This window comes from Pan troglodytes, chromosome 12 (assembly GCF_028858775.2).
Source record: "Pan troglodytes isolate AG18354 chromosome 12, NHGRI_mPanTro3-v2.0_pri, whole genome shotgun sequence".
NCBI lineage: Eukaryota > Metazoa > Chordata > Mammalia > Primates > Hominidae > Pan > Pan troglodytes.
In genome coordinates this window covers 10,035,919-10,062,683 of record NC_072410.2, presented here as the reverse complement: position 1 = coordinate 10,062,683, position 26,765 = coordinate 10,035,919, and the positions used below count along the sequence as shown (strand labels likewise).

The 26,765-nt window shown below is 48.7% G+C and overlaps 1 protein-coding gene across 6 annotated transcripts in view; it reads right to left on the bottom strand.

Moving 5' to 3' along the window:
* The window catches only part of PAX8 (paired box 8), a 59,445-nt gene extending 56,950 nt beyond the window's left edge, over positions 1–2,495 (bottom strand). For 4 of the 6 annotated variants that reach the window (XM_016949283.3, XM_016949284.3, XM_016949287.3 and 1 more), the window contains exons 1-2: positions 2,388–2,494; positions 1,927–2,026 (exon numbers count right to left, since the gene is read on the bottom strand). In XM_016949283.3, the coding sequence (XP_016804772.1) occupies positions 1,927–1,951 (25 nt within the window). In that variant the 5' untranslated portion in view covers positions 1,952–2,026; positions 2,388–2,494. Of the gene's footprint in view, positions 1–1,926; positions 2,027–2,387 lie in introns of all 6 variants that reach the window. The other 2 variants (XM_016949285.4, XM_054678204.2) reach the window with 1 other exon arrangement.
* Positions 2,496–26,765: the final 24,270 nt, after the last annotated feature.

Sequence of the window (26,765 nt, the reverse complement as noted above, 5' to 3'; positions counted from 1 at the left end):
CTCTGTCTTCCCGAAAAGAAGAAGGGGAAAAAAATTACCTGGTAGGTCCAGGGGCAGAGGGCTCCCTCCCAAAACCCAAGCGCGATTTGCATCCAAGCTAGTGGGAAAGCGCGCATCTCATCATCTGGGACTGTTACTGATTAAAACTACAGTAAAAATAAATTGTGCCTTTTTTACTCTTTCCATACTCTATTTCCATCTATTCTAACGAGTACTTCTAGAATGAAAATAAGTAGCCGCGAAAAAAAAAAAAAAAAACTCATCTGAGGGACGGGGACATCGTCTCATTTCTTGGGCAGCGGCAGAGAGTAAGGGTCCAGCCCGGCCACAGTGAATTTGATTTCCGAGAGCACCCACTCCTCCTGCCACCGCCGGAAGGGTCAGGGGAAGGTTAGGAGGAAAGATGGACCTCCAGAGCCGAGCAGAAGTGCCATTGGACCAGCTTGGCATGGGCACCGGGCACTGCACATTAGGCCTCAGGGATGGTCCTGGCGATGTCTGGTATCGTACCACGGTTTGGCTAAAGATTAAGGGACTAAAACCTGATCCTGACCTTAGACAATGGCCTAGGAGCGCTCGTGGTTCCAGGGCGCGGACCGTAAAGAGGTGCCAGGGAGCTCTGCTCGGTCCCAGGGCTCGCCAACCCCGCCGCGCCGGGGAATGGCTGCGAGGTCTCTACCCTGAGGACCTTGAAGGGACCCCGCGCCTTCTGGGGGCAGCCGGACGATTCTGGCCCAGGTCTCTGAGGGGAATGGGGGCCGGGAGGGAGCATTCGTCTGCAGCTCTAGAGAGAACCCGAGTGAGAAATCTTCCGGCGCCCCAGGGGGTTCCCGCTCCCCTCCTAGTTGAGCCCTGGCCCTGGGACTGGAGACCGCGCCGCACAGCCCGGGCCCCCGCAGTGCGCTTGGCTAAATAGAGATCTCAGCCTCGCTCCGCGCCCGATCCGACCCTCCTTATTATAACACATGTCCCGTTTGCAGAGCGGGACTTCATATTCGCGGAGAATTCATTCTGAAATATTGATTTCCTCTCACTTCGCCGGCCCAAATCGATAGCGATGCGCCCTGGCCCCATAAATCGCCTTCTGTGCGGCCGGCCAGGCTCCATCCATCACTACGGGCCGCGCTGCGCCTCCGCCGCTGTCCGCACTCGCTGCGCGCGGGGACGGCTGCACCTACCAGCCCTGACCCTGGAGCTCCTTCCCAGCGAAGACCCTGCCCAGCCCTGGCCGGGAAGGGGGAAAACAGGCATCGCGGCCTGGGAGCTTGAGTGTTTTTGAAGGCCCTGCTTCCGGGCGCAGGTGGGGAGGGGGTTTTGACTCCGCGAGCGGCTTAGTCCTCACCAGCCGGACGCCCCGCGCGCGGCTCCCTGCCTGCCCGGTGCTGGGCCAGGAGGAGTCGGAGAGCACCTGAGTGCGCTGCCGGCTCCCAGGCCCGGGACCACCGGCTCCATTGCCGTTGGCTTGAGAGATGCGGGGAGCTCACAGTCCAGCCAGGGGAGTCACTGGGAAGGACTGCGCGCACCCGAGGAAGAGGACTTAGAGGTCGGGGACGGGGAAACGGCAAGTCCAGCACCGGTGCAGCCCAGGGACAGAGCACGAAGAATGTCCACACTAATGCGCCATGCAAGGCTGGGAATGGAGCTCAAAGGAAACCCCCTCTAACTCCACAGAGATCCCCTCACCGTTCCATGGGGTCCCTGGAAACCTGGGAAGGGCGGCTCAGCTGGCCGGGTGGAACCCCAGTGCCCGAGAACAGCGAGGCGGCTCCAGCGGAGGGCCAGGCCCCAGGCGCCCCCAGCTGGGTCCCCACGCGGGTGGGTCCCGCGAATCCCGTGCTTACGCTCTGGAGATCCAACCACCCGAGCGCACGCACGGACGCTCAGCGGCGCGGCGGCTCGGGGGTCCTGACCACACCGCGTTCTTACCAGATCTGATGGAGTTGTGAGGCATCGCCGGGGAGTCGCTCGCAGCCCGCCGAGGGCTCGGGGCTCACTCACGTAGGTCCGGGCCGCGCCTGCCGCTGCCCTGCACAAACCCAGGAGAAGGGCATGAGATGCGATGAGATTCGATGCCTGCATCCTCAGGCCCCCTCCCCAGGCCTTATCCTTTACACCTGCATCGTCTGCCAGGAGTAGGAGGATTTTTAGGCGAAGTAGGGCCAACCTCAGCCTAGCCTAGCTAACAGGCTTCCCGGGAGGATCAAGGATTGGGAGTGCGCTGAAGACGCTCCAGACTCCAACCTCCGTGCCCACTCCCTCCGCTGTCCCAGTCTTATCCCGTTTAACTTGGGAGGGAAAAGGCTGCCAGGCTTCCTGGGACCCTCTCCTTTCTTCCATCCCCCGTCCTCACTGCTAGCCGGCTTCCAGCTAACCCCTGGGTGACGTACCTGGCCGGCCGGCTGCAGGCCCTCACTGCTTGGGTCCGCCCGCGAGGGTGCCCTGGGCCCGGTGTCTCTCCTCCTTCTGAAGTTTGTTCCCATCCACCCGGCATCACCGACCGGTTTTATCCCGCTGAGGCCCTGGGAGATGGGTCTGGCGAGGCTCGCAGGCCGCGGATTGGCTGGCTGGGTGCAGGGGGGTGCGGGAAGGGGAGGATTTTGCAAGGGGGACATGGCTGAGTGGACTCAGGAGTTAGAAACATTCGCTGGGAGCTTCTGTTTCCAGCGGAGGGAAGAGAGAGGCAGCTGAGCCCTAACTCAGCAGGCCTGGAAATATTGGAGGAGTGGGGAACAGAGGCCTAGGGGCCTGAGGATGAGGCTCTCTGAGTCCTCCTGGGTCACTGACCACCAGAAGTGAGAGGGATGGTCTCTGCAGGATGCCCTTCTTGCCCCCTGTCTCCCCTGGTTTGCTCACCGGGAAGCAGCCTTTTCTTTTGTGAAAGGAAGGAGGGAACTTCTGTTTTATGCCTGATTCTTTAGGTAGAGCCTGCTTTCAGGGCTGTAGGCAAGATGCTATTACCTTCTCACCACAGCTATGACCTCTTCCAGGGAAGAATCCTGAGCAGCACCTGAAGCCATTCCCTCTGTTCTACACAGACAGCGTTCACACCCTTGCAGTGTCAGGCTAACACAATTGCCACATAACCCATTCCACAGCAACTCCTCGCCTCTCTCCTTTGGAACACACACGCAGCCACCTGCCCTCTTTCTTGCTCCTTGAGGATTTTGAACTTGGAGGAAGAGTTCAGGGGAAGGGCACTGAGGGCCTAGACTTCATCTCTGTGTGGAAAGGCCTTAGAAAGGAACAGGACTGAGCTGACCTCTGGCCTGGTCTGTAGGAATCAATAGCCTCAGCAATATGGGGGCCTGGGTGTGGTTAAGAAGGGGTCCACTGGTGGGAATGACGGCAGGGTTGGTGAGCCCCGGGACGGAGCAGAGCTACCTGGCACCTCTTTACCTTAGTGATGGCAAAAGCTGCCCCCTCCTTCCTCATAGTTCTCTCAGTCGGGGAACCGGGGTACATGTAAGATTGTGAGTGGGTATGAGTGAGCAAGTGTCCTGGAACACTGGCAGGCCTGGGGGTCAAGGCCTGGATGCTCCCCCAATCTTTGGCCAGACCTCTGGACTCAGGATTACAGTCTAGAGGACAGCCATGCCCTTTTCAGTGATGGCTCTGCAGGCCTGGTGGGGTTGTTCTGGGACAGGAGGCTAAGAAGCCAGTGGGAGGGGGGCAAGGAAGGTGCAGGGGAAACTGGGATATTCGGGGGGATTGGATGTGTGTGTGTATGCACATATGTACACGTGTGTGAAAACACATGAACTATTTTTCTGAATTAAAAAAGTTTTCTCTTTCATGTCAATCCACAACCTCCTTCCACGCAGTCTTTCTCATTTCTCAATTTAGGAGAAATGAATCATCTTGTGAAAAAAGAGAAGAAGATGTGTATCCCTAAGTGTTTCCTCCACGTTTGCAAAGAGGGGCTGTAAACAAAAATAGTTGCTGCTTCATCATTTTAAATCTTTCTCTAAAATTGTAATTTTAAATATCTCTGTGGTTTTCAAAGCTCCAGATCCCTAACTTCTCTGGCAGTCCCTCCCGGAGAGAGACAATCCAAGGGTGTTGGGATGGAAACGGATCTTGGCATAGGTCCTCCGGACCCCATGGGCCAGTTTGCTGCCCTGGATTGTGTCCTTCTGCTGCAGGGGAGGTGTGGAGTGTGGCAGCCACAGCAGAAACTCTCTTTGTCCACCCAGGATTCCCTCCCACCAGGGAGGCAATGCCCCAGGGTGAATCTAATACGCCCTCATTTCAAACAGCTCTGACAACCTTAGAGATTCTACCCAATCTAAGGTTCTGATACGTACCAATAACCATTGACTCTCATGCAATCATTCTTGCCTGTGCACATCTTTTCTGCCCAAGCAATGAACCCTCTCCCTTTCCTATCCCCTTTTTGGGCAAAATTTCTTAGAGGACAAATCCAGCAACTTATCAGAACATTCCTGTCCCATTTATAAACTTATCTTTAAAATTTCATTTCAAGGTAAAAACAATGTGCACTGTTCAAGGTTACTCCTCAGGGAAAAACACACCCCACACCTTGACAGTACCTCTTCTCCAGACTGCAGGTGACATAGCAGGTGACCAGAAGACTCAGCAGAGAAGATCTAGGACGAGCAAGAAGTGAGAATGCAGTGAACTTCTGCTGCAGAGATAAACACAGGCCTCCTGGACTGATCCTGCTTCTAATTAGAATCAGAAATCAGGCCTGGGTTCCTTGGTACTTCCTAATTCTCTGAGACCAAGGCCAAGGAAATGTCATTAACTGGTGCTTTAACTCTGTCTCTTTGGCATCAGTCTCCTCCTCTGCAAAACGAAAGGTTTGAAATACATATATTTTTAAAATCACCTATTATCACAGTATTTTTTCAAACTTAAAATCCATGATGCTTTCAGTTAGGAATAAAAATCATATGCCTTCCTATGATGATATTTGAAATTTTAAAATAAATTTGCACTGTGACTAATAGACTTTCAATGGGACTTTTAGAACTCTTTTTTTTTTCTTCTAGACATAGTCTCACTCTGTCACCCAGGCTGGAGTGCAGTGGCATGATCTCGGCTCACTACAACCTCCACCTCCTGGGTTCAAGTGATTCTCCTGCCTCAGCCTCCCGACTAGCTGAGGCTACAGGTATGCATCATCATGCCTGACTAATTTTTTATATTTTGGTAGAGATGGGGTTTCACCACATTGGCCAGGCTGGTCTCGAACTCCAGACCTCAAGTGATCTGCCTGCCTCAGCCTCCCAAAGTGCTGGGATCACAGGCATGAGCCACTGTGCCTGGCCAGGCCTTAGAACTCACTTTTTAAAACGAATACCTCATTTGCCAACTTTTCTTCTCAGGCTTGATGCCTACAAGGCTTTTGTGGCAATATTATCAACTGGCAACTAGTTATAATTTTTTTAAACTCAGTGTTTTTTTTGAGAAAATGTAATTCATTGCCAATATCAAAATACAGAAGTAGAGACGAGAGACTAACTCTGGCTTGCCTTTGAAAATGCAAGAGATCTGGCCACAGATCTGAGCGTTTCTTTGTGGAAATGAACATTCTTTCAGGTTTAACATTCCAACAATCCTAGGTAATTGCCTAACTACAGTGGTTTTTGAATTTGCATAATATCCCACGATTTGTTTAATTCTATGCTGATCTGCTGAGCCTTCAAAAGATGTTCTTTCTTTTCTGGACTCAGCTGTAATGCACTGGGCTGGTGGTAGGGTAATAAAGTGCCCTGGTTTGCCCTGGACGAAACCAACAGTGTTTTCTAGATACAAGTTAAAACTGGGACTTTCCTGGGCAAATCAGGATGAATTGGTCATCCTAGCTGATTAGAGTGCGGGAGTGGGATGGTTTGGGGGTCTTTTATAAGCTGCCGTGTTTCAACTGACTATTGGGTGGGTGATTGTTTGCACACTTGGGTCATTCTACCTGCTGGCTCAGGTGACTGAGACCCTTGAACTCCAGTAGGTGCATGAGCTCTCCCTCTTACTCCTACGTACCCTGGTTTCTCTGGGCACAATGCCCAGAGACCAGCCTCGAGGGAAGACCACTGCTCCCAACAATCCTCCTGGCTTACTTGCCACCATGCCACTTCCCCTACGTAACGAACCATTGTTGGGACTAAAGTACATCCCTTCAGGAAGAAAACAGCAGCTCTCTACTTTGCATCAGAGGTGAGTGTTCCAGCCCTAATTGTGTAGAATGGGATGATTTCTTCTGCCCGAACCTCAGTTTCCCCTTCTGCATGATGTGGATATAGACGGGGGGCTGGGGAGGGTCAGACCCACCTCGTAGCTTTGTTGTGAGGACGAATAAAATTATGAATGTGAAGGCCCTTTGAAAACTACACCTCTGTACAAAAGTTAATTATTATTAGACAACAAAGGCAGAGGAATACATCCAAGGAGGGCCAAGTTAAAATGCCTCTAAAGTTTTGCTGTGGAAGTCGGTTCCTCTAATCCTTTCCCAAAGGAGCCTTGGAGAGGAAAGGGCCAGTGAGCCCGTGCCTGTGGGTGCAGGCGTGGGTGCAAGGGTAGCAGTGGGGCAGGGGTGTCTGTGAGGGCAGCAATTAACATTTGTTGACCCAGAGAGAGGGGAGAGTCAATGGCAGAAGGCCAGCACCACAGCAGAACTTCCAGCAGCGACTTCATCATTTTGCAGAGGGCAGAAGTGTTCAGGGCACTGGCAGTTTTCGCTCCACCCTCTCCCCTCACAGACTTGCCCAATCCTGCCGAAGCCACGTGGGATTTCAACCCTGTCCCTGCACTCAGGAAATGGCCGACAGCCTGCCCTGGGGCCTCCTGGTGGCAGTGCCTGAAAATCAATCATTAATTATTCCAGGTTCTCCACCTCCCTAGGCTTTGAAAACTCAGAAATAGAAATATAGGTGCTGGCAGGTGAAAGGAAAAGGGCCACTGGCTGGGCTGCCGAAGGCAGTTTGGAAGAAACCACTGGTGGCATTTGTCCAGTTGGTTTGGGTAGGGATGTGTCCTGGGCACTTGTCCCTTGGGCTCTTTGCCCACCCCACAGCCTTTGGCAGCAGTTGCCTGGGCTTCTGGAAGGAGACCCTGGTACTTACAAATGGGTGGAAAAAAAACTTCCTGGGGACACGAAAAGGAAGGTGACAGAGGGAGATAAAAGGATTGACGTACACAGCTCAATTTTTTTCTCTAGTAATCATAGTTTTTTTTTTTTTTTTTTTTTAAGTTAGAAAAAATGAGCTAGACCCTTTTGGCAACCCGTCTTGCAGATGAGGAAACTGGATTCTAGAGAAGGTAAGTAGAGAGCAAGGCCACCCAGCTAGCAGACGGCCAACTAGGTGGCCGAATAAAGCACCAGTGACTCAGGCTTTGCCTTAAATATTATAAATTCTACTCACTTCAGCCTAGTTTTTGCTACTCTCCACACCTGCCCCTTCCCCTCAGGAAGGAAGTTTCTGGAACCCAGGGAGTGGCCAGGGTGAGGTCAGACCCCCAAGGCTGGAAAACTTTCCTACCACGGGAGAGGAGAGCAGCTCACCGGGCAGGAATGCCCTCCCCTCAGCTAGGCCCCTGTGGTCCAGCCCAGAGCAGCAGGAGTCAGGACGCAGGAATCCTCTCAGACCAGTGCCAGGGCCCTGGAGTGGCTGCCTTCCTGACAGCTGTTCTTGGGGAAGTGCCAAGGAAAAAACCCAGGCCCAGGGCTTTTCATCAGATTCAGGGTTGGCTTTTGTTCTTTATGGCCTTGGAATGCCAGCAGTTCCTGCTGTGGGCACAAACCGCGGAATAGGGCCTATCCTCCCCAGCTCCTGGCAGTGCCCAGGGGCCTGGTGAAGGGACCAGAGACTCTGCAGGTTTGAGTGGGGCAAGGGAACGAGGTTGAGGCATAGAGAAGATTCAAGAGATCTAACTGGCCTTTTCCTTACCCCAGGAGGGCTTCTGGCACATTCTGAGTGGAGCAAACTTGGGTGCTTCGCCCACTCCTTCATGGGGCTAGGCTCACTACAGGGCTGTGTCCTCTTGTGTCATGTTGTGGACCACACAGTGCCTGCCTTCCCTGCATCTGAAGGAGCAGACTTGAGGGTTTAGGGGTCTGGAGCCCCATTTTCCTTTCTATGCTTCGGTGGCTGTCCTTGCTACTCATGGCCCCCAAACCAGGGTGGACATACCATTACCCCAAGAGAATGCTAAGCATGGTATTTCCTTCTAATAACAACAGTTACTACTACTGTTATTTACTAAGTATTACTTAATGCCAGGAACTGTGGAGTGCCTTATACACAGCCCCATTTATCTTTCACAACACCCAGTGAAGCCAGGGCTTTAAGGCAACTGGGCCACAGAGGGTGCTCTGGGTCACCCAATTGCTGAGCAGCAGAAGCAGGATCTGAACTCAGGTCCATCTAACACCTGAACCAGCATTCTCTTCACTACCCCATGGAGTAGCTCCAAGGCATGGACAACTGTAATAACTCCAAGGAAGCATTAGAATAAACTAGAAAATAAACTTAAAAAACAGTGTCAGTGTTAGGGGCCACTAGTGGACTGTTGAGAAGAAGCTTGACCCCAGTAACGAGATGTGTGATTTTTAGGCCCACAGGGTGGGTAGGTAACTGAAAGGATGTAAAGGAAATCAAAGGCTGGGATCATGGTGAATCCCATCGCTCTCCGACTGAACTCCTACTGCGCTTGCAAAGCACAGACACAGAACACACTTGTGGCAAGAATGAGTGAGTCATCCATTTACACATTTTCTAAACTTGTTTTAAAATTCTTTCTATTTTTAGGCCTACCATATTTTATGTCACATAGCGTTTCCTATTATTTGTTCCAAACACCACTCCTTTGAACCTCCTGGAGTGTGCTGTGTCCGTGGTAATTTCTGTTCACTTTGTCCACATTCCCTGCACTTTATAGATTTTGATCCCATCTGCTCTGAGATTTTATTTTTTTAAGTAGAATCACTTGCTCCAGTGAAGATGGCCTACAGTCTTGAAAGAAGGATTTTTTTCCTATTTGGGGTCTGGTACCCTTTCTTCCATAATGCAGAGAGACCATAGGGGTCACACTGCTGGGCTGGGAATCTGGTGGCCAAAGCCGGAACCCTGGCACATTCTCATACTGGCTGTGTGACCTTGTGCCAATCACTCAACTTCTCTGAGCCAGAGTTTCTATGTCTGAAGACTGAGACTAATAATGGTACTTCTCTCGTAAGATATGATATTTAAGGCAGACAAAGTGTTTGTAGCACAGTGAGTGCTCAATAAATGTTAGTGGCTGAAAGTCGAACTAGCCACAAGAAAGATGTCAGAGAAGCATTGCTCATGGACCTTGGCGTGGTGTCACAGTCATTATACCAGGGATACTGGGAGAGAGAGAGGTCCCAAAAATGGCAGCGGGGCAAGGCGGCTGGGGAGAAGGGGCAATGAGGACAACCTGAGGAGGTGGTCTCTCAGGTGTGAGTGAGCTGATTCCTCCCTTCCATCCTGGATCTGAGTGTGCACTCTCTGGGGCTCAGGAGTCTGCTCTTACGGTGTCCAAGACTACAGTCACAGACAAGAGCCTACTCCAGCAGCTCAATGGGCTGCCAAGTTCTACTGTCTGAGAACCCTCTGAGTTCTGAGAGAGAGTTCCATGCTACCAGAGACCTGTGGCTCTGGAGAGCAGAATCCAGAATAGAAGACACCATTCCCATGGCTTCCAGAGCCATGGCATTCCAGGCTCAGTTTCCCCATGAACCCAGGAGGTGGAGGTTGCAGTGAGCCAAGATAGTGTACTCCACAAAAAAAGATTGTTCTGTAATGAACTGTATGCATAAATATTTTCCTGGAGAGATGAGAAGTGACAAATGGAACTGTGGGAGTACAGGTTGCGCACCTTTAGAATGAATATGGACAAGTTGGCTTCCCTTAAACCTAGTCTGTCTTGTCTTTTTGCAGCTTTTGAATATCCCTTTAAAGATTAAAGGTAAGCAGGTAGGGAAGTGTAAGAAGGGAGTACCTGGAGAGATTCCCCAGTCCAGGGCCATTGCCATTTTCCAGGCAGTGACCAAGGTGTACAGAAGTTTAGGATGCGTGTCCTGACTGGGTAATGCTCCTGATCCTGAAAGCAGCCTTGACTGCCCACAGGTAACCAGGAAATAAAGAGAGGGTACACGTTGACCCCCTGAGATCCTCAAGCCACTTTGACAGGTCAAATTAGGTGACTGAGTTCAGTCTTATGGTTTCTTGTTCAGGACTCAAGAGATAGCTGTACTGCCATGTTTGAAACTTAGTCTCTCCATTCTAGAGCCCAAGGATTTGTGAGTTCTGGAAAGCACCCTGGACTCAAAGTCAGAGAGACCTGGGTTCGTGATACCGCCCTGCTCTGAGCAGTGACCTCAAATTCTCAGGTTTCTCACACTTAGTAAAACTATACATGTAACAGCCACATCTCATTAGCAGGGTGACATGAAAATGATTTGTAAACTATTAAGAAATGGAGAAAAGTAAGGGATGAGGCAATTATGATGATCAATATAATGCCATGGTTCCCTCACCAGGACAGCCCTTTCTATTTTCCTGTCTTCCTCCCCTTTGATGTATTTAGCTGTACAAGCATTTACTGAGCATCTACTAAGTGCTGGACTATCTACTAGGACCTGGGAACACAGTGGTGACTGAAACAAGAACCATGTCCTCATGGAACAAATAAACAGATCCTGGTAGGGAGGCGTGCTTCATGCTGTAATGTGGCTGGAGTGTAGAGGGGGAGGTGCGGGGAGCAGTGAGGGTACCCCACAGAGTCTTGACTGTCCAGAAAAAGAGACCTCTAAGCAGAGACTAGAAAGAAGAGTTGGAATCCACCAGGCAAATGTGAGAATGTGAAGGTAAAGGTGGAATGTTCTGGTACTGGCAGAAAAAGGTCCAGAAGTCAGAGAGGGCCAGGTACATTTAGGGAACTGAGTTCAGTGTAGTGGGAGATAAAAATACAGTAATAGAGTGCATGTTTGTATGTGCGTGTGTGTGTGTGTGTGTGTGTGTGTGTGTATCTGCAGTGAGAGCTGAGAGTTGGGTCTGGGAAAGTGTGTTGCGTTAGATCACAAAAATCTTTGTAGGATGTTGAGAAATTTGGACTTTATACTAAAAAGCAAGGGGATCTTAGCTGGGGAAAGTGAAGGAACAGACATGTTTTGGAAAGCTCTTTCTGGCTACAGTGTGGCGAATGGGTTGGAGGAGGCCAGGCTGCAGGCAGGGTGGGGTGTTGGTGGGGCACTGTGTTCCCATAATTCTAAGGGATGATGGCAGCCCTGAGGATAGAGGGAAGTGGTGATGGGGATGAGTGGGGAAATATTGTCATAGTCAGCTTTTGACTCTCAGTTCTATCCTTGACTGGTGGTGATGGGCTGCAGCCCTGTGAAGACCAGAATGAGTGTAAGCCCCATCCTATCCTCCCATGTCCTTTGGTGAGCTTCAGCTTCCCCAAGCCCAGTAGTCACTGCAAGCAGATATAACTCCTCCCACCTCAAAATCTTCCAGTGGCTCAGGGGAAGTTTCTGTCTGATGACAGTCAGATCAGAGAATTGAGGAGGGGATGCTGGTCTACGACCAATATTGCCATAGATGGGCTGATGGGATGCTTGATCCCTCAGCTCCAAGTCTTGGCTCCAAGATAGCTTCTCAGGGAACTCTTCTCCAATCCCCCTATTGCAAACCAGCCCTGCCTCCCCCACCACCCCACCACTGGCTTTATTCCTTTCTCTCTGCTTTATTTCTCTTCACCATTTGACATATTGTCTACTTCGCTTATTTATTTGTCATCTGTCTCCCCCTAGTAGATGGTAAGTTACATGAGGGCAGGAATTCTTGGTGGTTTTGTTTACTGCTGTATCCCCAGTACCTAGAACAGTGTCTGGCACAGAGACAATGCTCAGTAAAAGCTTGTGCTTACACGAGTGTTCGATGGAATGACTGAGTGGCAAGGGTTACACAATGGCCTCATTGTGATGGTGTGGTGCTGGGTGCTGAGCACACAGCAGTTAATAAGATAAACACTGGACTGAAGTCTTAGCCGTGCCTGCCCCTCATTGGTTCTTGGCAGCGAGTGGCAGAAGCAGAAACTCAGTAGCCTTTTATTGTTTACCTGGGCATGCTGCCTGCCTCTCTCTTTTTTCTGGATAGCTGAGGACCCTCTGAGTAGAATATGGGTGAGAATTGGGCACAGACCATGGGCAGGGTAAGGGAGTGACTTCCCCAGATCCCAAAGGCAGCGGGAGACAGCCAGACCACTCTCCTCCTCGTCGGCACTCAGTCTCACCACCGAAGGCTCCAAATCTCTGGGCAAAGGTTATAGCACCTGCTGCCCAGGGAACATGTGACCACTTGAGCGCTGCTGGGTTGGAACAATCCACACAATCAGGCCATTGTACTAAACATGCAGGTCTCCTTGCCAAGCCACACCTCATTCCAGCACTGCCAGACCCTTTTGGGGCCCTGATTTACAGGTGCCCCGAAGGGGAAGGTATTGTTCTAATGGCCCTGGGGGAGGATGAGGTCACTTCTGTGGGACTGTCTTACTCTGGCCTGCTCTGAGATCCAGGGAGAAGCAGATGGGAGAAGGAGTAAATAACCGCGTTCTAGCTTCAGGCCCTATGAGGAGTGGTAGACAAGATCATCACTGTTTGACTCCTGATGACATTGGCATTGACTATTGTCCTCCAACATTTGCTTTGCTTGGTGAAGACTGTTGAGCACTTGCTGATTTTTCAGAAGTCCAAAAGATTCCCTTCTGTCATGACTGGGTCCAGAAATTCCCATCAAGTCACTATCCATTCTTGAAGATCTTCCTTCCCAGAACTGGTTCTCAGCAGACCATTAGACAAGGATTTGGTGCTACCGAACTCTTGGTCTGTACAAGATTGTGTTTGTTATTGTCCTTCTAGGAGCAAGGAGTTCTACAGGGCTTTGTACCCTGTTGACACTCAGGCCAAGGTCACTGGTAGGTTTCACTCCACAGGACCATTCAGTGACTGCAAGGAAGTCCCTGCTTGGGCCGTTTATTTTTTTCTTTATAAGTAACCCCAAAGGAGATGGCATGATGACGTAGAATCCAATTTGACTAAAGCAACCTTTTTTTTGAGACAGGGTCTCAGTCTGTCACCCAGGCTGGAGTGCAGTGGTGTGATCACAGCTCACTGCAGTCTGAAGCCTCAACCTCCTGGGCTCATGCCATCTGTCTGCCTTAGCCTCCTGAGTATCTGGGATCACTGGCGCACACCACCATACCCAGCAAATTTATTTTATTTTATTTTAGTAGAAATGAGTCCCGTCATGTTGCCCAGGCTGATCTCGAACTCCTGGGCTCAAGCCATCCTCCTGCCTTGGTCTCCCAAGTTGCTGGGATTACAGGTGTGAGTCACCGTGCCTGGTGTCCACAGGAACCTTGGTTCTAAAAGGCAAGTGAATAAGGATATAGCTTTGCTTGGTACGTTGCAAGATATTTGAGTGCCTGGCATGTAGTGAGTGCTAAAAAAAGGTGAATCCGAATCAAGAAGCTTAAAGCCAACCAGGGCCATTGTGGGTTCTGGATATTAGTTATAGGTTCAGAGATATCAGTTCTGCTTCATCCCCAATCCTCATCATACCTTTCCTCAAAGAGAGAGGAAGAGATGGCGCCAGTACTCACCCTTTCCCATCTTCACTTGCAGGAAAGACACTGGTTTAGAAGTCAGGACCCAGGCATCTGAGATGCCCTTGACCCTGACCCTGGCTCTTGGGGCCCAGCAGGTGGTCCCTGTGTCCCATGTTTTGTCTCTGCAGAGTCATCCTCCAGGGGAACACACACTCACCCTGACCATGGGAAGGGAGGTCTGGCTAAAGGAGGAGGCCACTGCAATGACTGAACACCTACTTTGTGAGCAAGCACCGACTATGTGTCAGATGCTGTCCAAAGCGCGGTGTGTCCAACATTTTCACCATTCTTGGTACCCTTATCTGTATGGAAAAAGGTCTGCAACCTTGAACTTCTGAGTTGGACTGTCTTGGAGACTCCTCTATGCAAGTTACTGTGGGGCCTTAACAGGTGATTTAGCCCTTCTGGACCCCCAGTGACCTCACCTGTGGAATGGGAATAATGAGAACACCTTCATTTCAGGAGTTTTGTGAGGATTAAATGAGATGATGAAGCGCATGGCACAGGGCTTGTTAAGGGCTCTGCAAATTTTAGTCACGCGGGTGATGATGAAGAAGAAATGTGAGTGCTCCAAAGGCTCCCCAGGGTGTTATCCTTGGCTTCACTGCTGCCTAGAATTTGCAGCAGGGCAGCAAGAAGGCCCTGATGTTGGCGGTCCTGGGAGGCCTGAGTGTTTCTCACTTGCCTAGTGGCCTGGGGACAATCACTTTCTCCTTCCGCACCTTCAGATCGGGGTCTGAGGGTTGAGTCCCCAGGGCTCTGGGTCAGAGACACAATGTCAGAGTTGTTCCAAAGGACAGAAAGTCCCCTCTCCTCCAGGCGCCCAAGCCACACCCTTAACTCCTCTGGGTCAGGCCACCTCCTGTCCCCTCTGCCTGATGAAGGTGGGAGGAGTAGGGAGGAGGGGTGGGGTAGCAAAGGAGAAGGGCCCTGGAGGAACGGCGAGCCCCTCCAGGGCCGGGGTGTCTCTCCCCCTCCCCGCTCAGAGCACAGCGGACTTGCTCTAGTTCTCTCCTCCCACCGGCTGGGTCTCCAGGTGCCTTCCTTTAATTAAAAGTATTTAGCCTTCCGCTACACTGGCCTTCATTTGCATGGGATCCTTCTTTTTATGCAGCCTCAGTATCAGAACGAGCCAGGAGGTTAACGGAGCGTCGTCGTGCAGCGTCCCGGGACACCAGGGCCGAGCGCGCGCTCTGCTTCCCGGCGCTGCCCTCTGGGACTCCGCAGGCGGCGGCTGTCACGGGGCTGGAGCTGTCAGGTTTCCAGCCCCTCCGCCCCGCAGGGCTGGGCCTCCGGCGCGAGGAGAGGCGCCGTAGCTTCCCCATCCTCCCCCGGCAAAGCGCGTTCACAGCCCGCCTCTCCATGGGCTGCACGAAGGAGGAAGACAGCTGTTTTCTGATCACCTACGTGCTCCAGACACTGGACCGAGTTCCGTGGGTATTCCAGAGAAGGACGGTCACAGCTCTCGCCGGGAACTCATAGCTCCTCAGGAGGAATCTGCGTTGGTGTCTACACAAAGAACTATGACATCAGGTAGCAGGTGGTTAAAAACTGCAGGAATGTTTCACCCGAAGTGGCACTGCTTGTTAGAGAAAAGCAGGACACGAACTGTCAGCGGCAGATCCTTACAAATGTTTTTTGTTTGTTTTCTTAGATGAACATTCTGATGCTTAAGATAATCAGGCAAATTCACCAAGGCCATGTAGATGGTGGCAGGCAGGCCTGGGGTTTAAACCCCATCTAGCTGGTCTCCCAGGTCCATCTTTTCCCATTCAGGAGAGGAAGCTGACTGCGTGAGACCAGACTCCTTTCCCTCCAAGTACTTGTGCTCTGATGGAGGCTCAGACACAGACCTGGGAGACTCCAGATCACGGTGTTTGTTTCTGACTCCAGTCGCCTCTGTCTCATGGTTCTGGCTTCCTCAACCGACCTGAGGTTTTGTCTGTAAACTGCTCCTGGCCTGCTCACTGTCCCACTCCAGTCCCTCTCCATCCCCAGGCCAACATCCACCCCTTCCAGCTGCCCCAGGGTCTTAGGAGCCAAGGGACAAGAGCAGGAAGGAGGCCTGATTCTTACAGATAAGGAAAGGGAGATGCAGAACAGGGCTTCTCCAGTTCTGCTGAAGTTTTTACTCATTACCCCAGACTGACTCAGGAGTCACACCCCCTCCCCCTCACTTCTGCAAGCTAGTTCAGATGGTCCTTTTCTACAAATTTCTCTTCCTTGGACTAGGAGACAGGCATCATGGGGGTGGGGTGTGGTAATGGGGGTTGTTGTGTTTCATTTCCATGCAGAGTGTCTGATGCAGAGTAGACAACCAATACATAGTGAATGAATGAATGCATGGGTCATAGATTGGGCTCAGGAGTAGACGTAGACGCCCATGTAAAAGACAGAGGAGGAAACACTGTGGACAAAAAGGTGGAAGGGGTGTGGAATACCTTAGTCACCAGCATTCTGTAGTCTTCCAGAGAGTAGACACCAGAGGTCATGCCACAGCCCCTCACGTGATGCTCCTGAGGAAAGCAGGCAACATTTCCTCTCACTTTGCTCTGTGGAGCCTCTGGAACTGGGAACCTAATGGACCACATTGCTGTCTGGAGTCAGCCCAAAAAGTCAGGCAGTTAATACGCTTCTAGGTCTGGGGTAAACCTAGGTCCAGGGACGGGAGAAGGAATGATGAGCTCAGGATTTATATTAGAGGTGTGTTTTCAGCACGTCTTTAGTCACTCCTTCTCCTTCCCTGCCCACTGGTGAAGGACCTAGAAGATGGAAGTCTTTCATTAGCACTTTCTCAGCCATGCACCCCGAGTGGGCTGAGCTCTCTTGTCTCACATCTCCTTTGCCACGGGTGCTGTGCTGAGTTGGGGGAAGGCGGGGAGACTGCTTGAAATAATGGCAGCATTCATATCCCAGAGTAATTTAATAACATTATCTCATATCATTTTCATGAGCAATTGATGAGGTAATGTTGATCTGTTTTACGGATGAGCAAAGTGAAGCTCTGATGAGCTAAACACCATACCCAAGGTCAGGTCATTTAATGACTGTGTGCAGAAATCAGGACTTGGACCCAGGCCTTCCAATTCCAGAGTCTGTCTCTGGGACTGGGGAACACCATCAGGAAGGGAACTGGAATCTGGACAAGATTGAATCCCCAGGCTTTGCCCAGGAAAAGTGGAATCTTCGTGAATAGGTCACTTGGAAGAACAAGACAAGCGTCTTGCTTGAAATGACACCCAATAGGTCAGGTCTCTTCTCTATTTCAGGCACTGTGACTTTAGAGATGTGTTAAAACACAAATATTTTTGTTGGGAGTAGTGTGATGATATTAAGCCAAAGGCTCAGCAGAGTTATTAGCAGACACTGGACCCTTCAATGAGCTTGCCATCATTCAGAAACCAGAGAGCATGACCCTCAGGGAATAGATCTTTAGGGCAGGTGCAATTTGATGGAGATGCAGGCAGGCTGGGAATGGGAAGGGAATGAGGACAAGGATCTGAACAGTGAGCTCTGTGAGTAGTGGGATTCTGAGGGCTGCAAGGAGGGCATTCTTAGAAGCTTTCTGAGGCCAGAACCTGGGACTGCCTTATCCTCTCTGAGTCCCCACTGACCTACACAGCTCCTGGTACATGTAGGTTCTCAATAAATATTGAAAAGCAGTAAGTAGTAATTGAGTGTTCCAAGAAGAAATAGTTGAGAGAGAAGATATGGAAGTAGGAGAGCCGACTGGAAGGCAGCTTTCATGTAGGCGAATTCCACTTTAGGGTTGGAGCCATGTGAGAGGGAGTGAGGTGGTGTGTACAGGTCAGTGTGAGCGGAAGCTCCAGTTTTCTCATAGTGCTTTCTTCACCTCCAAATGGACATTTCCAAAACATTTTTAAAAGGTTTTGTTGATTTTATTGTTGAATATAAAATTGGGCTTACCCTGGAGTGGGTTGTGATGGGGGTGGGAAAGGTGCTGGCTTAATGGAGTGCAGACAGGTCCTCAACTGATTTAGGTGAAAAGAAAGGTCTTGATGGGTCTAGAGGCCCAAGGAATAAATACCAACCCTCCACAAGGGAGGCTTGTTTCCACCCAGTGCAGACATAATAGCACGAGCAGTGCCAAAGGTCTTCTGGAAATTGTATTCTATTCACTGACACTCTTTAGTTGAAAAAATGGCAACCAATTAGGCCCAATTAGGCAAAAAATATAGGAGATGGGTTATAGAGATGCAGAGATGGGTTATGGAACCCAAGGTCAATGATGCAGCTGAGTTTCAGAAATGACCAGAACCAGGACCCAGAAGGTCACTCACTGGGCTGCTGGCCATCTCTTTCCCTTCCTTCCTTCCTTCTTTCCTTCCTTCCTTCCTTCCTTCCTTCCTTCCTTCCTTCCTTCCTTCCTTCCTTCCTTCTTTCCTTCCTTCCTTTCTCTCTCTCCCCCCCACTCTCTCTCTCTGTCTCCCCCCCCCTCTGTTTCTATTGGAACATTGGCTTCTCCTTCTGTATCTCTGCAGAGAAGTTCTCTTTTCCATCAGGCAAAAGGCAGGTCCTGAGATTATCCATTAGATCCTCACGAAGAGAGTGACCACTCTTCTTTCATCAAAGAGAATCCTCATCCCAGCCTGTGTTGCTTGACACCCTGGTCCAGTCCGCTCTCACTGAGGCTATTGGGGGTTCATTTTTGTGAATAAAGATTGCAGTTCTCAGAGAATAGGAAGTCAAGATCTTTTGGGCTGCTTAGACATCTCGAAGATACTCATTGAGGGTGCTTTCTTGGATGGCTTTGGAGTTTTCTAAATATCTGTTTGTCATAATTTACCTATCCAGTGTGCTGGGACTGACTGAAAGGTTGTTATATTCTTAGGTGGGACCAATAGGAAAAGCACATCCAAGATAAAAGTGCTATATTTCCTCTATACTTCTTTGAGTTGCGCCACACTTGGGTTAATAGCTCCATTCTAAGCATTACCTACAAAGAAGGAGACTGAGAAAGAGAAACAGAAAGGACTAGGAACCATGAGAACAGTGTAAACCATGCCCACTGAGGATGAATTATAGGAATGAAGGATATTTTGCCTAAAAAATAGAAGACTGAGGGTGAAATAAAAGTCCTTTTTAGAAAACTAGACAGTGGTTATGAGGAGAGAGAATCCATATGCTTGGTGAGCAATGTGTGAACATCGTGGACAAGTCAGTTTTGCTTAAGTCTGAGCAGCACGTTTGAAGTAGTTGATTGGCCCACACTGTAATGGGCATTACCTTAGGGGGAGTTAATTGCCTATTGCTATGCTACAAGTCTTCTTTAAAAAAAAAATCAATAGGTTTTTGGGGAACAGGTGGTGTTTGGTTACATGAATAAGTTCTTTAGTGGTGATTTCTGAGATTCCAGTGCACCCATTACCCAAGGATTGTACACTGTACCCATTGTGTAGTCTTATCCCTCACCTCTCCTCCCACCCTTCCCCCAAGTCCCAATGTCCATTGTATCATTCCTATGCCTTAGCATCCTCATAGCGTAGTTTCCACTTATGAGTGAGAACATATGATATCTGGTTTTTTATTCCTGAGATACTTCACTTAGAATAATGATCTCCAGTTCTATCCAGGTTGCTGTGAATGCCATTATTTCATTCCTTTTTATGGCTGAGTAGTATTCCATGGTATATACATACACCACAATTTGCTAAGAGTCTTCTTTAAGAGGAGGGTTGATGCTGGGGATGCTAAGCAGAGGAGACTTTGGGATTGGGGATTTCCAAACCTTATTGATCACGCGATTGCCTAGAGGAGTTTAAAAATTCATAGACTCTTGAGTTGGGGTGGGGAAGAATCTCCCACAGGTAATTCTGATGGTCAGCTGGACTTGGAAACCATTGAATCAGGAGACCTTTAAGGTATGTTCAAATTTTAAATTTTGACAAACTTATCTACACCAAGTGTGGCCCCCAGACTAGCAGCATCAACATTATCTGGAAACTTACTTGAAATTCCAGTTCTTCAACCCCACCCAAGACCTACTGAATCAGAAACTCTAGGGGTGGATTCTAGCAATCTGTGTATTGCTAAATACACAGGTGATCCTTATGCCTGCTCAAATCTGAGGACCACCAATCTTCAGTATTTATTAGTAATTCTATTTTTATTTTATATATTGGAGTCATGAGTTCCGTTGCATTTACCACCTAATATGTTGTAGCCAGCCTTAAAGGTGGCCACTAGAGAATCCCAAAGGCCAAGTATTCCCTGCTTCCCACTATTTAGGCCCTTGTGTATTTCTTTCTCACGTTATCAGAGTTAGTCTATACGACCGCTAGAGTACAGCAGATTGATGGTATATCAATCCTGAGGCTAGATTTTGAAAGACAAGTCTTCTGCCCTGCTCTTTCTTGGATCACATGTCCACTGCCATGTCATGAGAACACTCAGGTATCCCCACGGAGAAGCCTATGTGGAGAGAAACTGAAGCTTCCTGCCATCAGCCATTAGGAACCCAAGGCCTCCAGTCAGAAATTAGGCGACATTGTGGATGTGGATCCTCCAGCCTGAGTCAAGATTTCATATGACTGTAGGACTGGTTGACAGCTTGACTATAACCTCATGAAAAACCCTGAGCCAGAATCGCCCAGCTATGCAGCTCTTGGATTGCTGACCCTCAAGAATAGATGTCTGGATAATAAATGTTTGTTGTTCTAAACTTCTAAGTTTGGGGTAATTTGTTACATGGCAATAGAGAACTAACACTAAACTCTTTTTCTCACATCTGCTCTGATAAATTCCACTCTTGGTCATATACGTGTTCAGACAGGAGACTCCTCAGAGAATATTTTCACAGCTAGAGAAGAAAGTGGAATTTCTTCTTCTTCTTCTTCTTCTTCTTCTTCTTCTTCTTCTTCTTCTTCTTCTTCTTCTTCTTCTTTTTAATGGACTTCATTTGAGCTGTAAATCTGCCTCTAGCACTGACACTGAAATTTGGTGACACATCGATTCATTCTTGGCATTTTAAATGTGTCTATGATAAAATCCCCTCAGAGGATCCTTTCAGAACCCAGTTGGGAGATATCAGGGGCACTCCTTTAGGTCCAGTAGATGCTTTATTCTGCTTTGGCTGGACATTCTGGCTGGGACAATGGATCAACCTGAGGGAGAGGTCACATGGCCTTTTCTAGAGACAAGTCAGAAAGAATGGCAGTTGCAGGGGATGGGGAGTAGTAGTTGAGGCTGGTGACACTTCCCTTCCTGTAAAAGAAACAGAGTGAGAGGCTAATTGGGTCTTAGTCTTTGCATTTTGTATATGTATATGTATGTGCATGCATGTGGGTTGTTCTTTCCATTTACCATCTTGGAAGTCTTCAAAGAATTAGTGTCCAGGACCACTGGTCAAACATTGTACCTTTTGTTGGTTGCTTTCCCCCTGGTTGATATTTTCTTTTATGGAAAGGGAGCTACAGAGGAGGGATCACAGAACTGGAGAGAGGGGCAGCAAACATTCTGAGTCTCTGAGGACTAAGGCTAGTCCACGAGAAGCTGGCCTGAGTTTGTGAAGGAGGTCTCAGGTCTCAGCTCTTAAGATTTTCTTCTGGGATTCCAAGACAGTGTCCTCTGCTGCTTCTTTCCACTGGCTGGACTCTGCCTGTAATTCAGGCAGGAGCCACCAGGTGGAGAAATGTGTAGATGACATCCTGGGGACACACACACACACAGACACACAGACACACACACAGACACACACACACACAGGTTCATTCATAGCAAACATTGTACATTTATGAAAGTTAGTTACCATTAATTCTCTCCTGGCCTTAGTTGCCTCATCTTTAAAGTGAAAAGGTTAAGGAAAGTGATTTCTAATGTCTGCTCTGAATTTCTAGGATTCTATAGTATTGCAGTTATAACAAGGCTTCTTTTACTTTTTAAAAACGTATTGCAGGTCCTTAAGGTTTTGGGGTCACAGCCATGTTCCCTATTCCTTCCTTTCCCACAGTTTACTTGAGCTTTCTTTGAACATCACCTACCACTCAAAGTCAGTTTCCTCAACTTCTCTGTATTTTAAAAATGTCTCTATATTTTCATTTACTTGTTTTTCTTTTTTTTTCCCCCCTTAATTTTGGACACAAACTTTGTGTGCTTTCTTGGATTTCCTCAACTGCCTCTATTTTCTCTCGTTAGGTGCCCAGACAATTCTGAGTTTTCCCTCCTTTTCCAGGCTTGATCACACCATGGGATTTGGTTTTGTGGTGAATGGGGATTGGATGATGCAATCCAGAAGCCCAGGGGGATTTGCTCACTGTTGGGTAAATCTTGACTGGTGGGAAATGGGAGACTGGAGGAAGATGGTCAGATAAATCCTCCTCCTCCTTCCTGTGAATACTTTAAGGTATGATTTCTCCCTGCAAATCCTACAGAGAAGCCCAGCATGTCAAGCAAGCGTGTCTCATGAGTGACCTGCTGTATGTCTGTGATGGTTAATTTTATGTATCAACTTGACTAGACCATGGGGTGCCCAGGTGTCTGGCTAAACATTATTTCTCGGGTGTTTCTGTGGGTGTGTTTCTGGATGAGATATGCATTTGAATCAGCAGACTGAATAAAGTAGATTGCCCTCCCTAATGTAGAAGTTCCAATCAATTGAGGGCCTGAATAGAGCAAAAAGGCAGAGGAAAAGTGAATTTGCCCTCTGTCTAACTGCTTGATCTGGGACATCAGTCTTCTACCTTTGAACTGGAACTTAGAGCATTGGAATTCCTAGTTGTCAGGCCTTTGGACTTGGACTGTAGAACTATATTGCTGGCTTTCCGGGTTCTCCAGCTTGCAGATGGCAGATCTTGGGACTTCTCAGCTCCATAATCACATGAACCAACTTCTTATAATAAATCTGTCTCTCAATGTGTCTCTCTCTGTGCCCCCTCCCCTGTTCTTCTCTCTCTGTCTCTCCATGTATAGATATATAGGTCTATATGTGAGAGATCTATCTCTATATCTATGTATCTATCTCTATCTCTGTGTTGTGTTAATTCTGTTTCTCTGGAGAACGCTGACTAATACAGCATCTTTGCAGGTTGGTGTGAAGTTGCCACTAGGATAGCAATGCGTTTCATCACAGGGCCTTCCATCTGCACATGCCTTGCTTCCATTTATTCCTCACTTTCACTGTCCTGAGCTTGCACCCTTCCCCCACATAAAATGTCAGCACTTCAATCCTTGCCTCAGGCTCTGCTTTCTATAGGATCTAGGCCAAGACACCTGGCCCGGGATGACAAAGTGTCCCTCACCTTTTTGGCCGATTATGCCACTTGAGTTCTCCTTTTAATCTTTTTCTTCCTCCTCCATATTTTATTAACCATCCTTCCATTGTTTTGAATCTTCAACTTCTCTCTCTCTCTCTCTCTCTAGATTCTTTCCTCTTAGTCTGTAAACATTCTCAAGTATGTCCAAGGAAAACCAAACATTCTCTTTATTAAAAGCATTTAACTCCATCTCTTCATGAACACATTTCTTATAAAAGTGCACTTACTGCCTGTGTTAGTTTTCTAGGGATGCCATAACAAAGTCCCACAAATTGGGTTGCTTCAGACAATAGAAATTCATTCTCTTGCAATCTTGGAGATCTGGCTTACAAAATCAAGATATGGCAGGGCCTTGCTCCCTCTGAAGGCTCTAGGGGAGGATACTTCTTTGTCTATCCCAGCTTTTGGTAACCCAGGAGTTCCTTGACTTGTGGCTGCATCACTTCAGCCTCCACGTCCATCTTCTGTCTTCTCTCTGTATGTCTGTGTCTTCACTTGGCATCTTTCTCTCTCTTACAAGGACACAAGTCATACTGGCTTAAGGACCAATCCTAATGACCTCATCTTAACTTGATTACACCTGCAAAGACTTTATTTTCAAATAAGGTTCTATTTCTAGGTACTGGGATGAGAATTTTGACAATTTTTGTGTGTATGATTTAACCCATAAGACTGCCTTAATGTCCTTACTGCTAACTAATTCCTTGGCTTTGTGTAGTTAGGTTTCATTCCACAGGTTTCTCCTTGTATGGTTCCCATGAAGGTCATCAATGCCAAGTTCAATGGCTTTTACTCATTCCCCATCTTTGTGACTGTCCTGCAGTGTTTGTCATGATTGCCTTTTCCCTCCTTCCTGAAGCTCTCTACTACCCTCACATCCCAGTTACTGTGCACCCCTGTGGCTCTGCCTCTCTTTCAGATTGCTCCACGTGTGCACTCTTCTCTGACTTTTTCTTCATTCCCCATCTCCAATTCAAGATTCATTTTTAATATTGGGGCCTTGGTCACATTCTCTTCTTTCAACACACTATTCTCTGGCCTCCTCCCGACCTTCATGCATCAGTGCTCTCTTTTAAGTAGGGAACAGATATATCTCTCTGGCCTGTCTCCTGAGCTCAGGGCAAGCATTGCCACTGAAGAGCCTCGAAAGAAACATATCCCCATGTATCCCAAGCACAAGACATCCTCTTTACTTACACACACACACACACACACCACCCCAAACCCCATACTACCATCTATCCATTTTCTATTTTGCGTGTATCTATGTCAGTCTTTGTGATACTGCTCAGAGACTTCTACAAGTACTTGTGCTACTTTGAATATGGATAGACCCCTGAAGGAGTAGGTGAGATTAATCCAGTGAATTGTGGCTTATTGCCATTATTGTGACCCAATCTTTAGATTCACCCTATTGAGGCCTAGAGAAGTTTGATCTACACTTGATTCTATCGTCTGAGACCTTCAAAGCAGCACCAGAACAAGCATATATATGCAGACAACTTAGGGGTATTAGTTTTGTGGACTGCATATTTGTGTACCCCCAAATTTGTAGGTTGAAACCCTAACTACCAGTGGGGTGGTATTTGGAGATGGGGCCTTTGGGAGGCTATTGGGTCGTGAAGATGGAGCCCTCATGATGGGATTAGTGCCCTTATAAGATAAAATATGAAACTGCTTGCTTCCTCTCATTCTCATTCTTTCTTTCTCTCTCTCTCTGCCATGTGATGACACAGCAAGAAGATGGCCACCTCCAAGCCAGGAAGAGGGCCCTCACCATGCTCCTGACCATGCTGGTTCCCTTCAGCAGCATGTGAAATAGACGTTTGTTGTTTAAGCCACCCAGTCTACAGTATTTTTGTTACAGAAGCCTGAACTGACTTGACAATTAGGTAGCTCCAGGCCTAGTTTTAGATCAAATGAGGCCTAGGGGCATCCTTGGATATCTTTTCTCTCATAGGTAAATATATGATCTTTACATTAATTCTGCATTTTTTTCCCCAAAGCCTCTGGTAGAGAGCCTCCCAAATAGCCAGCTTCCTGTAAATGTAGCTGAATGGTGGAATTTGCCTGGCTGCTTCTCTTATTCAGGAAGCCTGAAAAACTGGCACTAGAGGATCTGTAAATGGGGAGCTGCTGCAGCTTCCTGCAACTCAGCTCCCAGATCCTTCATTCCCCGCCCAGCCAGACAGCATCCTAAGGGTGATGTTTAGCGTTCAGCATTGAGGTCAACTCAGGGATGAGCTGCTTTGAATCCTTCATTTCATTGATGGAGGCAGATGTTCTGAGACATTAAGGAACATCCCCACAGTCCTCCAAGGTCTTCTTATATGGCATCTACCTTTATTTACTTTCTTATTAGAAAAGATCACATCATTCTTAGATGGCCATTCCTGGGATAGGCAGAGAGGGAACTCTGTGTGCACCCTTCCTGCAGTGTGTTGGTGGGGGATACAGTCCCATTGCACATTTTCATCCTGTGACTTTCACCCACAGCTCTATGGAAATGCTGCCTGGAAGAAAAGCATATCAGGGTATCGTTGGAGAGGTTGTCGTGGGTGGATCCTTGGGCTCTAGAGGTCTCAGCAGAGAGACGAGGGAAAGAAGGAGTGTTCAGGGGTAGTCGTGTATTGGGAAATCCAAGCCTTTGTGTGGGTATCTCCTGTGTTCATATGGAACCCAAGAATTCTCAACTATTCTCGAGGACTCTGCTTGGACCTTATAAGGATCTGTGCCTTCCTGGATAGCTGAAAATTGGTGTCAGTCACATTTTCAACAGCTTTTATTGGGTGCCTGCCTCTGCGTCTTGTATTGTCATAGCAGTTTACACACAGGAAGCCAGACCAGGAGTGAAGAATTTATGTCATTTGTTATTTTCTTTTATTTGTGAATATGTGTGGGTGTGGGAGACTGGGTGCTAGACATGGGCTGAGGTCCAGGCTAGGCACAGGGAGCTGACAGCTGCAGGACATGCTAATTGGTCTGGGAACGCCTTTGGAATCTAGGGAATTGGTTTTCTGAGCCGAGGCGGGGTCCAGGCAAGGAGGGAACAGGCTGCCGGCATCACAAAGGGACCGAGGACCTCCATGTACCCAATATCTAGGTCTCATCACTCGGAGAAACATTCTCAGCTCTTGGTGACCTTGTCCTCCCTCAACATGATACTCACTGCATATGGACTCATTTGACAATTGCCACAAAGGCCTTGGCCTCAGAGGCACTTTAAGGATATAATAGTAGGAAAGGGAGGCTTGGGGAGCCAGAGAGTCACCCACACAAAGCCCCACATGTGTTCCTTACAGAACCAGGATACACACCCAGGCTTCCTGAGGCCACATGTCCTCCCTGTGGCTGCCTGGTCATTCCACTTCACGTAGCAGCTGTCTTGCTCCCATGTAGAATAGCAGGGCCCAGTGGCCACCTGCACCTTGCCATTCCCTCCAGCTCTGTGCTAGAAATGATGCAAGCAGGAAAATCATTTGCTTGTGGAACTACTATGTGTCAGGCACCTGCTGAACAGTAGCATTTGATGCTCTCGATGGCCTTACCATGTCGGCACTGATCTGTTGATGCTGCAGTTGAGGAGCTTTAAGCTTAGAGAGGTTAAATAGCACCCTCAAAGTCACCCAGGACATGCTGTGCTGCTGGAGGGGCTGGGACGCAGCGTAGGAGTGCGACCTCCTGAGCACGGACCGCACGGGCTGCCTTGCAACCAGCATGGTGAGGTGAGATGAGGTGAAGTAAGCTTGCAGCTCCTTGGTGCCAGCCCTCCCACAACCAGAGCTGGGCTGCAGCAGGCTCTGCCCCAGCTTACCTGGGCAAGACAGTGAGGACCGCACGGCT